This window comes from Copadichromis virginalis, linkage group LG17, assembly GCF_057382275.1.
Source record: "Copadichromis virginalis isolate Kocher_CV1m ecotype Utaka linkage group LG17, C_Virginalis_male_GT1.1, whole genome shotgun sequence".
Lineage (NCBI taxonomy): Eukaryota > Metazoa > Chordata > Actinopteri > Cichliformes > Cichlidae > Copadichromis > Copadichromis virginalis.
In genome coordinates this window covers 34929560-34942297 of record NC_140634.1, presented here as the reverse complement: position 1 = coordinate 34942297, position 12738 = coordinate 34929560, and the positions used below count along the sequence as shown (strand labels likewise).

The 12738-nt window shown below is 42.3% G+C and overlaps 2 protein-coding genes across 4 annotated transcripts in view; one reads left to right on the top strand and one right to left on the bottom strand.

The window, feature by feature from the left end:
• atxn10 (ataxin 10) overlaps window positions 1-12738 on the top strand; it is a 78744-nt gene that overhangs the window by 13032 nt on the left and 52974 nt on the right. The window contains exon 12 of one of the 2 annotated variants that reach the window (XM_085437660.1): window positions 9839-9859. The exons of the other annotated variant lie outside the window; for it this stretch is intronic. Within the exon in view, the coding sequence (XP_085293786.1) occupies window positions 9839-9844 (6 nt within the window). The 3' untranslated portion in view covers window positions 9845-9859. Of the gene's footprint in view, window positions 1-9838; window positions 9860-12738 lie in introns of those variants that run through there. 2 annotated transcript variants of the gene reach the window in all.
• On the bottom strand, window positions 697-11328 carry wnt7ba (wingless-type MMTV integration site family, member 7Ba). 2 transcript variants are annotated; one of them, XM_085437666.1, is made up of 4 exons: window positions 11158-11328; window positions 9799-10025; window positions 4539-4810; window positions 697-1592 (listed from the first exon to the last, which is right to left on the bottom strand). In XM_085437666.1, the coding sequence occupies exons 1-4, from the start codon at window positions 11238-11240 to the stop codon at window positions 1113-1115; spliced, it is 1062 nt and encodes a 353-aa protein (XP_085293792.1). In that variant the 5' UTR covers window positions 11241-11328; the 3' UTR covers window positions 697-1112. The 2 variants fall into 2 exon arrangements, with proteins under 2 accessions (XP_085293792.1, XP_085293791.1); XM_085437665.1 differs by having other exon boundaries at window positions 11148-11302.

Below are 12738 nucleotides of genomic sequence, written 5' to 3'. Positions count from 1 at the left end.
TATAAAGCCTAAATAAACATTTCTGAATACATTAAGGGTTCTGTCCAAAAATAGCTTTGAGGCCTTTGATCCTCACATACCCTCTTCCGTGTGGTTGGGGTACATGCCATCCACCCAGGCAGGCCTAAACCGCGCTGGAAGGCCTTGTGTAAGCACAGACCATGAATGTGGAATTCCACGTCTCTGCCGTTCATGGGAATGCTGGATGTATCTGAACCTGATTGCACCTCTATAGAGTTCCAATGAGGCTTACATGGTTTTCACAGAAGTCAAGAGCCTTCCAAAAACAAAACAGTGAACACAGTCAAGACGAGGTGCCGTTCAAACTGACAAGTACGGTGTTTAAAAGTACTTCATGTGTATTTTTCTGCCTCTTTGGTTCTTGGCATAGGAAAGCATCGGCGGTGAGTGTATGTCCATGACCCAACAGCTCCCCAAAGTAACCAATGTCTCATGACATAAAAAAAGAAAACATAACCACGTGAGTGCAAAAAAAGAGAATAAAGCACTAGTAAGTTGCCCTTTATGGGAGGAAAAAATGGAAAAAGATCATTTTTGCTGTTTAGTTGCTGTAATTGAGCTTCCATATGACAAAACCATTGTGGCCCGCATGAATTAGAGAGAGGAAAAAAAATGCCAGAGCACGTGAATTTGCTAACCATCCTCTAAGTGTGAAAAATATTTTGACATAAATAATTCATTTTCAGTGTTCAAACTGAGTACAGTGTAGAGCTGAACGCATTCCGCTGCAATCTTACTTCATAGTATTTCCAGTTAGCGTGTTCCAGACGTTTTCCAAGATCCAACAGTCGCCTTTCTCTTCTTCTGTGGAACATCTGTAGGATACGTCACTGATATTATCTTAAAAATCCTTTCACTGTCATGTCACTTTTACTCTAGCATGCAAGCAGTTACGTGTCTTAAATATTTATGTCTGTTGCTCCCAATCAAATTCCACTTTGTTTTCCATTCCAGATGGGATGTCAGAATGTGCAAAATGTAATAAATACCTCCAAAATTCTTCACTTCCAATTCCAGCTTCTCATATTCCCTTCCCTTCGTACCCTTGTCCCTTTTCCCTTCCTTTCTCGGTACCCTGCCTCATTGTTTCCTCACTTGCAAGTAAAAACCTCTGATTTCTCACTGCATGTGTTGCACTTGACGAAACAGCACCAGTGGAACTTGCAGTTGCACTGCCAGACTCGCGTGTAGTGGTGTGTGTTGTGACCCCGACCACAACACATCACGTTACAGCCGTCTGCGAGGCTCGAGGTGCCGTTGCACAGTCTTCCTCTTGTCCCTGTGCTTCCTGTGGCCCTGTCCTCTTCGCAATAGTTGGGAGAGCGCTCCAGGTACACCAGGTCTGTGTCTGTGGGCTTTTGGTAGCCTCGAGCCTGTTTGAGACGCAGGAAGGAGGGTTGGCGAAGCCGCGTGGCTCGAACTGGCTCTACTTGAACTGCATCGCTGTAGCGTTCCTTCAGCAGGTTACCGATCTCTCTGAAATTTGGCAGGGTGATCCAACAGGTCTTAGTAGTACAGGAACCAGATACACCATGACACTTGCACTCTAGCTTCATTCTCTCCTCCAGGATCTGAGCGCACAGAGAGTAGATCTTAGGTTGGTACACATTAATCATGGTGGTTAAAAGCCTAATCAGTAGGATAAGTAACAATTAACAATAAAACTTGGCAAAGAACTTAAGAAAGAGTATTTTGAAAACACAGGTCTTACAATAGAAACTCAATGCAATAAAAATGAATTACACCTGAGATTGCTTACACACAAGAAATCTCATTATCATGAGAACAAGTGTGGGACTAATAAAGGTTATCTTATCTTATCTTATCTTAACAAACTGAGTAAATCCTTGACTTCCAGTTGGCCTAACTGCCGGAACATCCCCCACTCAAAATAAGTTAAGGGAACATTTGGTCATCAAAGTCAGTTAAACTTCATGGATATAAACTTGCCCATTTAGAAAGCAAAAACCATTCTGATTTAATCTGCTTTAGTGCCAATGAAAGTGACAACAGGTGCACTGGAGAGCCAACAAGACAGTCGCCACAAAGGGAATGGTTTTGTAGGTGCTGGCCACAGACCATTCCTCTCTCCTCATCCCACCTGACTGAATTTTCTTCAGTTTTGGCTACTGCTAGTGTCCTCGGTGGTGCTTGGGGGTGCTGGTACGTAAATCCTAACCCATTCAGGGTTGATCCATCCAAGAAGGGTTGCTGTATTTCCCAGCACACTCTCAACAATGTGGAGGAGATACCAGGAGATGGACCGTTACGCGAGGAGAGCTGGACACGGTTGTGTAAGAACATCAACGCACTAGCAGGTCTGGTATCTGCTCCTTTGTATGAAGAGGTGCAGGAAGTTCACTGCCAGAGCCCTATAACATGAACATGAAAGCTATTTATGCATGTTTTTCTGAGCAAACACTGTCACACTGAGCACATGTGACAGATGCAGAAGAGTATGGAACTGGTGTGGCAAACGTTACGCTGCCTGCAACATCATACTGTATACAGGGATGAGGATAAGGAGACAGCAATGGTCTGTGGGCATCACCTGCAAAACCATTCCCTTTTCGAGGATCGTCTCCACATGTTATCACTTTGATTTTAATCAAAGCAGATAAATTCATTCAAAGTGGTTCATGCTTCATAACTGAAACTTTAACTGATTTTTGTGTTATACTATGATAATGAAGTGTTCCCTTAATTCTTTTTTTTTTTAGCAGTGTTGATCCCCCACAGCCCTTTTAATGTTGAAGCTATGGGCTGTCTGTCTGCTTGGCTGCTTTATGGCTTCTTATAGAGTAGAATTGCCAAAGGAATTGAAAAATAGGTTGGAAAAACATGGAGAAAGATCAGTAACCGACTCAAAAGCAGTCAAAACACAGCTGCAGCACTAATCAAGAGTAACAGAGCCAGCCATAGTGCCACTAACCTCCTGAAATGTCACCACAGACCATAGTCTGTAGACTAGTTAAAATCTGAGAGGTAACTTTTGAGCCTCTGTTTATCTTATCAGTGAAAGTCAGAGTTTGTGTGACATCTGAGACAGTGCGAAAGGACGGTGCACACTCTAAGGATGACTTCCAAAAAAGGTCCTGCTTGCTCTTCCACACAAAAATTGGTTTTAGGAGAGCATTCTTTGGTCAGATGAAGCCAGATACATTTATTTGCCTTAGATAGGTTCCAATGTGTTTGGCGCAAACTCGTCCGGGACCCCCACACCAGCAGTGAAGCTCCAAGGTGATACGGGGCTGAATGAATGCAAAGGAGGTTGAAGAGATGACATTTATAGATGGGCCATGGCTACCCGTGGAAATCCCAAAATACCGGCTGACAAAATGACTGGCAGAAGACGAATATTCCAGCATGATAATCATCCAAAGCACACAAAAGTTTCTAAAGGAAGGAAAACTCAAAACTATGACCAGGCCAAGTGTATTGCCTGATTGGAATCCAGCAGAACACCAACAGCTGAAAGAAATGTCTCTGAAGAACGGCACAGCATCTCATCAGAAATCTGTGTGACACCGATATTCTTCATGCCAAAACGGATCGAATCTGTTATTAAAAGTTGCTGCTCTGGTTTCCTGTATTTTGAATAGAATCGGCCTGTTTTTAATTTCACATGAGAACAAACACTTGACCATTCAACTTAAAAGTAAGCAGCTAGTACAAGTTCATCATTTTGAATAATTCGACATTTAATTGACGTTGCGCGGGGGTGTACACACTTCTGTGTGTTGCAAATGGTCATTTTAAATTTGCAGGTCCATTGCTTAAAATGCTTAATAGCATTCGCTCAGCCTTCAAGTCTGTCTGTTCTGGTGAGCTGGGTTTTCTGTGGGCACTTCAACTTTCAGCACAGCAACATATAGGCCAACTTTATGTCAAAACCTGGGGAAAATAACTCATACCCCCGAACTGTAGTCTCTAATTAACTTTACCTTTGCTGAGACCACAGAATAGCATGTCAGCCCGAGAAAACTGACCAGAGCCGTTGTGCAACCATGCATGTATAGAGTTACATTGTGGTTTGAGCCAGATTTATATTATATTGCCATACAAATATTTTCAGATGACAAAATTGACAGGTGACTGTTTGCCTTGGTGACCGAGCTGTATTTTGTTTTCGATGCATTTTCAATGTGAGATGACTTAAAGCTCATAATTACATCATGTTGTAACTTGTTTGTCTACAGCTCTGGTCTTAAGAGAAACTCTGTCTTTCCCCTCGTGGTTATCGCATTTTTGGAAGTCCCTCCAGTCGGTTCAGTATTTGTGGTGGCGCAGAAGTGTGGTCTTTGGTGCTGCCGCTGAGAAAGGAGGCGGGGGATAATATCCTCAACTCTGACTTAATGCTTAGTAATTCATTGAATGGGCTGTAGGCCTGTGGCACAGCTCTATTTAGGAGTCGTCCTTACCAACGCTCACGTTTTATGTCACACATCGTTTAATTATTATTTGCTTTATTGTTTAGTTTACAACTGGTCAGATAGAGTTTTGTGATCATGTGTTACCTTTCGCCCGGCCTCATTGTTGTGCAGGTTCATCAGCCTCCGGGCGTTTTTCTTGATCTCGCGGGCGTCCATGAAACGCCGCGAAAACTCCACGCCGTATTTGACATCAGCTGAGCAGCCTCCCCATTTCCAGCCCTCCTCCTGGTCATTGTAGCCCTGCTTGTCCTGGTCACAACCACACTGGCTCAGATTGCCTTGGCTACACGCTGCGGTTACTGCATGGGCAACTCCAGCAGCCGTGATGGCATAAGTGAACGCTGCTTCCCTGCTGCCTGAAGAAATAGAATCATGTTAATATACCGAATCCATTGTTATTCCAATATTAGGTTCATAGAGATGCTGATGGGCGTGAAGGAGGCCATCATTAGTCTGAAAAACCAGACCTATCAGAGAGACAGCAGAAACTTTAGGAGTGGCCAAATCAACAACCTGGTTCACTCTTAAACAGAATATATGCACTGGCCAGTTCAGCAACACCAAAACCAACACAGAAGAAAACTGAAATATATGTTTACATGGTCAAGAAAAACCTCTTCACAACTTCACAACAAAGTCAAGAACAGGTGGACCTGTTGCTGTTGTCAAAGTCTACAGTCAAGAGATGCAAAAATCTAAGAATCAGAGTGTTTACACTAAGGTGCAGATTGGTTAGGAAGACCAGATTAGACTTTCCCAAAAAACATCAAAAGAAACCTGCAGAGTTCTGGGAAAGAAATCACTGGACAAATGAAACCAAGATGAATTTGTACCAGAATGATGGGAGGAGAAAAGTATGCAGAAGGAAAGGAACAGCTCATGATCAAAGCGTACCACACTATCTATCAAACATGGTGGAGGCATTGTTATGGTATACTGCAAAAGCAACCCAAGAGTTTCTCCAGGCAAAGAGAATGGTCAAATCAGTCACCTGATCTTAATGTAGTGGAACATACCTTTCAGCTCATGCGGACACATCTGAAGGGATTTTTAACATTTCTACTTGAAAAACTGAATTGAACTGAGCATTGAAAGATTTAACAGAGAACCCTTCAATACTATATTCATTTTTATCAAGGCAGCAACCTGACAAGATGTCAGAAAGACATTATTCTCTGTCTTTCTGACATCTCTTCAAATGCTCTTAGCAAAAAGTGTTGCTATCAGGAAAAAGTTGGGCTTAAAGACAATATAGCATTCAGCATTTCTGGACTGTGGCCCATGTTTGTAAGCTTAAAGGCTTTTGTCTTGACCCATTGAAAGTCACTTCTGATGTACTGATTCCTTGACACTACCAAGTCACTCCTTTTAGCTAATTAGCCCTCTGCTCAATTAGAGGTTATGCAGACCTATGGTAGAATTACCATGAGGTCACCAAACCGCTGAAGATCTATTTTCTCGGGACACCTTAAAGCTTCAAGGATTCCTCCTATTAGGCTTTCAAGGGGTAAAGAGTTAAATCAGGACCTCTCCAAAACTAGCGTTCTTTTTTGAAAAAAAAAAAAAAATCATTTGAAAACACATTTTATGTTTTTGGCTTTTAAACTAGGCTGAATATTTGGCATTTGCATATGCATTGCTTGTCTTGTTTTAACTTTTCCTTTTTATTATTATTTTATTCTCTTTTAGCTGTGAAGTCTGTCCTAAGGTCCGTCCAAGTAAAGCTTGGTCACCGTGCATGCTTTGTAGTGTCCTTTTTCTGTTTTTTTAATGATTTGATTTGACTTGACGTCAAATAACACGCAAGGCAAAAATAAAAGAAAACACTTCTGTGTGGGCAGACAAAAGGCCTTTCAATTTTATGGGGTTACCCCAGCAGCCAAACATTTGTTGCATTTCACGACAAGTTCTCTAGTCCCTCGTTTCCAGCTTTCCGGAAAAGGCAAAAGCCCTCAAAATGTATTGATGTGCAAAGCTGGGTTGCTGCTCTTTGGCTTTAGAGAAAAAAAATATTCACTGCTTTAAGGACATGATTAAATATGAAAGAGAGCAGTGGTGTATAACAGTATTTGTTAATGCCTTCCGTAAATTTACTGTAAGAGGCAAAATAATGAGCCTAAGAGTAAAGGCACAGTTTCATAACTCCATCTTTTCTCCGTAAGCCTTGTTTCATGCTCCATCGCTGATCTGCACAGTTAGTCGGTAACTGTTGAAGCAGTGATCACCATGGTGAAGAAAACACAAGTGACATCTACTGGCTGACTGGAGGAGCTTCTTTTTTCTTTAAAGATCAGCACTCGCAGTTACTTTGCTTAATGTTTTTCATCAATGGGATTTCTCACGCAGCTCAAGTGTCATTCTGTCTCTGTCTTAGGCGGTCCGCATCATTCCAGCAAATGATACCGCTGTGTGTTGCATGTTGAAATAATCTGTGGCCAGGCTCGACTGAGATGTGCCCATTTCCAAGCTTTTTGCGTGTCACCAATTGAACTTCAGAATAAACACGTTGATATTTATGGGGTGGGGGAGGGGGGCAGAAAGGGGATGGATTTATTGGCACAGAAGCTGGTAACAGGATATCCCCGCTCACCAATAAGGATAATGCCGGGCCTCCGTTCTTCTGAGCAGTCCCAGAGTATTAATCCATGGCGTCTCTGGTGGAGGCGATTCTAATGGCGCGCCTCCAACCTGACAAACTCGCTCTCGCAAACCATCAGGCCTGCGGTTCGCTCGTTCCATAACTCAAAACAAACTCTTTAGTCGTCTCTCATCAGGCTGAATCTGCGACCCATTCGGATATATTGTATGGTTGAGTCTTTCTCCAGGCATCAGGCGCATTCAATAGCCAAACAGCCATCTCTTCGCACTGTGATTTGTTTTGATTGTACAGCAGTGCATGCAGGGTTCCATTGTTGCCATCCAGCTGCTGGAGCTGACTTCAATTAGTGGTTTTGCATGAATTTCGCTGGTCTTTCTCAACATTTAATGAGTTCACAGGCTCAGCAGGTCAATCAAATAAAGTGGTGGATGGCACATTGGCCACATGAGAGGGGGCTAAGACCCTAGCTCACATTTCTGTCTTTAAGACTAAAGAAAATGGGTAAGAATCAGGTGACAGATGTGTGTGATTTTACAAGAAATTATTTTACAACCCCCCCTCCCCCCAAAATATCTAGAAAGCTCACACATTTGTTGCAGCCTGCTAACTAGTTTACTTCTTATTAAAATAAAGTCTTTTAATTGTTCCTCATGGAAAGGGCGCGAGGATCAAAGTAAGGTCTAGAGCGTCTCTCTGAGTCTTGTTCACACACCACAAAAGAAAAGAGACATTTCCTCTGACAAAAGAAATAAAGCGATCCAGACGTCTCGTCTGCCCGTCTCCCATGTTGAAGAAAGTGATTGCTCCCAGAGATGCTAGATTAAACGTGCATCCAAACCCACAGCGAGACCGCAACAAAACAGCTCCAACTACAATGTGATTTACATGAGAGGTTCACATTAGGAGCAAACACGCTCCTGTGAGGAATAAAACTGGGAAGAATGAGGACTAAAAGCGGGGAGGTGTGTTCGTGTCTGTGTTTATGCATCGCTTTCAGAGATGGACCTAAAGCGAGGCTTCACAGAGAAAGTCTTTGCCCCATCAACCACGATGCATGGCAAGCAGAGTCGCTTAAATCCCCTTTGGGAATACTAGCAAAGCCGTTAGAGTTGGAGTTTGTTCATTCATTGTTCTCTCGTGTGTGGAGCTCCAAACAGAAATGCCTTCATCAGTGCTCCAACTTTTTCCTCTCAGCGCTGACAATAGTGACAGGACGTTCAAAGGCAACACTAGAAGAATGAGAAGAGATTCTTGTGGCAAGAAGAATGGCTTCGTCTACGCACTGATGTTCAACTTTCAGTGATGGGAAATCTTGGCTGGGCTTGGTTTGAACAGTCCACCTGTTATCACATCTATCATTTCCACCTGTTGGACCTTATTTAATTTAATCAGACTGTTGTAAAATGTTAGCCAATAAACTTTCTTCTGTCACCTTTTTACTCTCAATAGGTCATATTATATTAAATATTGTCAATCTGTACTTGATACTATGTCAGTATCTCAAACACCCCTGTCTCGTCCTTGAAGCCGTTCAGTCTCAGCCTACTTTTCACATATTCTACAATCTACAAGCAGCAACCTCCATGGTAGAACTGGAAGTGTAAAACACTGCTGTTCCTCTAAAGGCCACTAGGGGCTGACTCCAAAAGATACTCATGGTGAATAAGTTGGAAATTGTGATTTGGAAATTTTTTGTGGAAAACCCCCTCAACTTGGATTTACCATTCAGAAAAGTCGGAGCAGACCAACATACCCTGAGATGGCAGCAATAAACATAAACAGTAGAAAAACGGTAAACTTCTCATCTGTACTACCACTATTCTGTATTTTTGACTCACTAAATAAGCATTTTCAGAGCACTCAGGCTCTATCCATGAATGTGTTTTGTAACACAAAAAAATATATGCATTATGCAGTGTTGCTAGTAATACCTGCATGGCTCTACCTTGCTAAGAACCAAAACAAATGCTGATTTTCCTGTCTTTTTCTGGAATGTGCTAACTCTGGAGTGATGTCACTCCCAAGTTTTTGACTAGAACGCATACATCAGTCCATACTGACTCGGTTTTGAAATAATCAGCATTAAAGATGAAATTAACAATGTTTAGAGCATGATACGAAACACGGATTAAGTCTCTAAAGCCAATTTTCCTCTTCATAACAACTGTCGGAAAGCAGAATATTTCCTAACTCACCTGTTTGGATCTTTTTAAGACTTAAAATTTGGGACACGGCCTCTTTGATTGAAATGAGCATTGACACACCTCTGCTAAGTTACTGAGCTGAGATTCTTGGTATGTTTGCACTAATGGTGTATACATAATTTCCTTAGGCATTATTAAAGGATTCTGATTCTGGTTATCTTGGGATTAACTGACAAACTATTTTGGCCAGCTGTGATGTCTATCTCATGAAATATTTTTTGCTTCAGTATTAGAAATTTAAATTCTAGCATATGTTAGTTAGCACAGATTTTGCAGGTTCGTATAGCAGTATATTTTGTGGCTGTAGCTTGCTAACCAAGTATGCTACCATTAGCTGATAACTTATTTATTGACTTGCTTGTCTTTATGTAGTCACCTCTGGCTCAAAAAATCCAACATGGTGCAAGCAGAACAAAAACTTATCTACAATCTTTAGGTAACCATGCAGTGGCTGCCTCCATCTTTTGCATACAGTCTATGTGTCTATGCAGAGAAAAACTGTTAATACTTCTTGTAGAAGCTGACTTTCAACCAGACTGACCTACTCTCAGCTCTTGTCCAAACACGGTCCTCTCTCCCAGGGCTGAGCAGTTCCACCGGCCGTAGCGGAACTGGTACTGACACTCGTTGATGCCCAGCTGGGCACCTTCACCAATGACGATGATGGCATCGGGGCGACTCTGACAGAGGGCTCTCTGACGTGGGGCCAGTCCAGGTATCTTGTTGCAGATGATGTTGGCACCCAGAGCTACCACAGAAGACAACGCCCTAGGCAGAGAGTAATGGGGCTTAGTGAGAGAGAACAATAGAAATTATGGAACTGAAATCTGAGTGAAATCAGAAAGATTTGAATTCTTCCCCCAACTTAAACCTTGCTTGGGTATCAAGATGTTATTGTCAAGAGGAGAAATGGGTACATTTGTCAAGATAACTAAATAAAAACATAAGTCTTATCATGTTTGATTTAATGGACTCTTATATAGACATAAGAAAGTGCCGTATTTAATTAGAAAAACTGGTTTTCAAATTCAGACATTTCTGTCCACCTCTCTTTCTCTATATTATATAAAACATGAACCAGCACAGCTACTTTAAGGCTTCAGAACCTGCCCTTAATATGAATGAGAGGCATGTATGGTGCAGCAATCATTCTCTCTGTGAGGGTCTGGGTCTTTTAATGTTGTAAGAAAAGAGCTCATTACATAGGCCTGGGCCTGTGGGCAAAGCGTGGAGTAATCCAAAAATGAGGCTTTTCCATATGCTGCTTTCCAATTATGGCCCTTGTCTGACGAGGTGCTTCTATGACAAAGTGGTTCTGGTGTAATGTGTAAATCCACGAGGGCAGGTCATCTCATCAGCGGCGCACACACTAGGACGTGCACAAATCTTGCCGATTAAATATTGGCTACATGCATACACTCAAGCGAATTCATTCAATCTTTATGACTCAATATGAGACGGAAAATGACACACGTGGCCATATGTTGAAGGAAAAATCCACAGCTCTTGTTCCTTGGCAGTCTATGATAGGATAAAATGAAATTAACTGTACGTCACAAATCACGCATTTCCTCCCCATGTTTCCCGTATATTGAGGGACTGGATAGTCCAAATTTCATTTTACCTCACTTTCTAAAATAAAATCTCTGCCACACCAGAACGAGATGCAAGCACGAGTCGGATTTCTTCATTTTGCAAAGTCAAATGCTGAGCTAAAAATAATAATCATTATAATAATAAAAAAATCAGCTGTAATAAATAAACACCTGCACTAAAAACAAAACTTCGCTCTCTGTTAGTCCAATTTCCCTGTGCGTAATTGGCTAATTTGCGCACAAGGCACTACTACCTGCTGGAGAAATTACATGTGTTCATTCAGAAGAAACCTACAGGTAGCTACCGCTGGTGAGGATGAGGAAGATCTGTGGGTAGTAGACGGACAGCAGCGCACTGCGAGATGAGATGATGAGCATGGTTGCGCATTGAACACAGCTTGATTTGCTCGCTTGGGTTTAAGAAAAAAAGGGAGAAGAAGAATTGAGAACAAATGTATCCTTTTTTTTAGAGTCCACGCAAATGCAGAGCTGTTCGTCTTCTTTAGCTAACGGAGCCGTGGCTGTCGGCGGCTGTTCCCAGCTCCGCTATCCGTGTGTTGTTGGAGATGAGAGTCTGCATCCCTCGGCCGATGTGCGCTCTGCCACCTGGACTGAAAGCGGGCTAGGTGTTAAAGGCGAGAGAGAGAGAGAGGAGAGAGGGTAGGGAGGGGGGAGGCAGATGGGATTCCGGATGTCCGGATGCGTCTCCAAAAGTGAGACTGTTAAAGTATTTGGAGGGGAGAGAGACGGTGGCCTTTTTTTTCCCGGTGCACCAGCCCCCGGGATGAGGCTGCATACCCTGCATCCTTCTGTGTCCCACCCCCTACACACCTCCTACCCACGTCCACGCCTCTCCCACTCTGCTCTCTTTCTCGCGTTTTTTAAAATATATTTTTTAAGGTTTTTTGTTTGTTTTGTTTGTTTTTTTTGTGGCAGTCAATAGTTAAATGTGTTTCTCGTTATTCCTTTTTGTCCTCATCCCCCCGTTGTGCTCGGACCCGTGACCACTGCAGGGTTACAGTTAAGTCCAGCACATCCAAAACTCAACCAGTAATATTCTTAACTCTGAAAAACAACAATGCCAGTGAATAACTGCATATTTGAATTACCCAAAATTGGTTTCAGTGTTTTAAAAATAATAATCTTCTGGGTTTTTGGCAGTGTATATACATATATATTTTTATTCTTATTTTTTTATTTATTTTTTTTTTTGGAATAGCTTTTTAGCGACTGTCTGTGGGTATCACCAAACAAATGGCTTTAATAACCATTACTTGCACTCCCAAAGAGACAACTCTTGGAGTTCCAGTTTCTCTCAGCTGGTTGGTGTTTGCTGAAATGCTTCAGATTTGCAGTGTCTCCGACTCTTCAAGCTTCCAGCTGTGTTGTGGTTGTACCCTCCGACAACACGCCCTCATGTGGTGACATGAAGGAACAATGTCACTCAGCTACATAACCGGTGCCAGAATGCGCAGCAGTTGGTGTTGCATCTGCAGAGTTACAGAGAACTGCTGTAACTGTTTAACAAAAGAGGTTTATAGATTAGTTTTCAGTGTGGGCAAGCAGAAAATAAAGATACTGATTAATCGGGACAATTTTCTGTGTGGTGAATGCATGCAGGAGTGCAAACAAGGGCAAACACTTGTACTTAAAAGTGCTGTGAAAACAAAAGATCTTCACCAGCACTCGGGCTAGGCTTTATAGGTCTGTCTTACAGACTGGACGGAGAGGAGGGGAGAGGATAAAGTGCATATTTTCCTGGCTTGCTGACATTTTGCAGGCCGAAATGGAGCCTTTCAAAGATTTACTTGAACTGATGAAATGACCACAAGGAGATAATATTGATAGAAATCTGTTACTGAACAGGGTATCAATCATGTGAACAA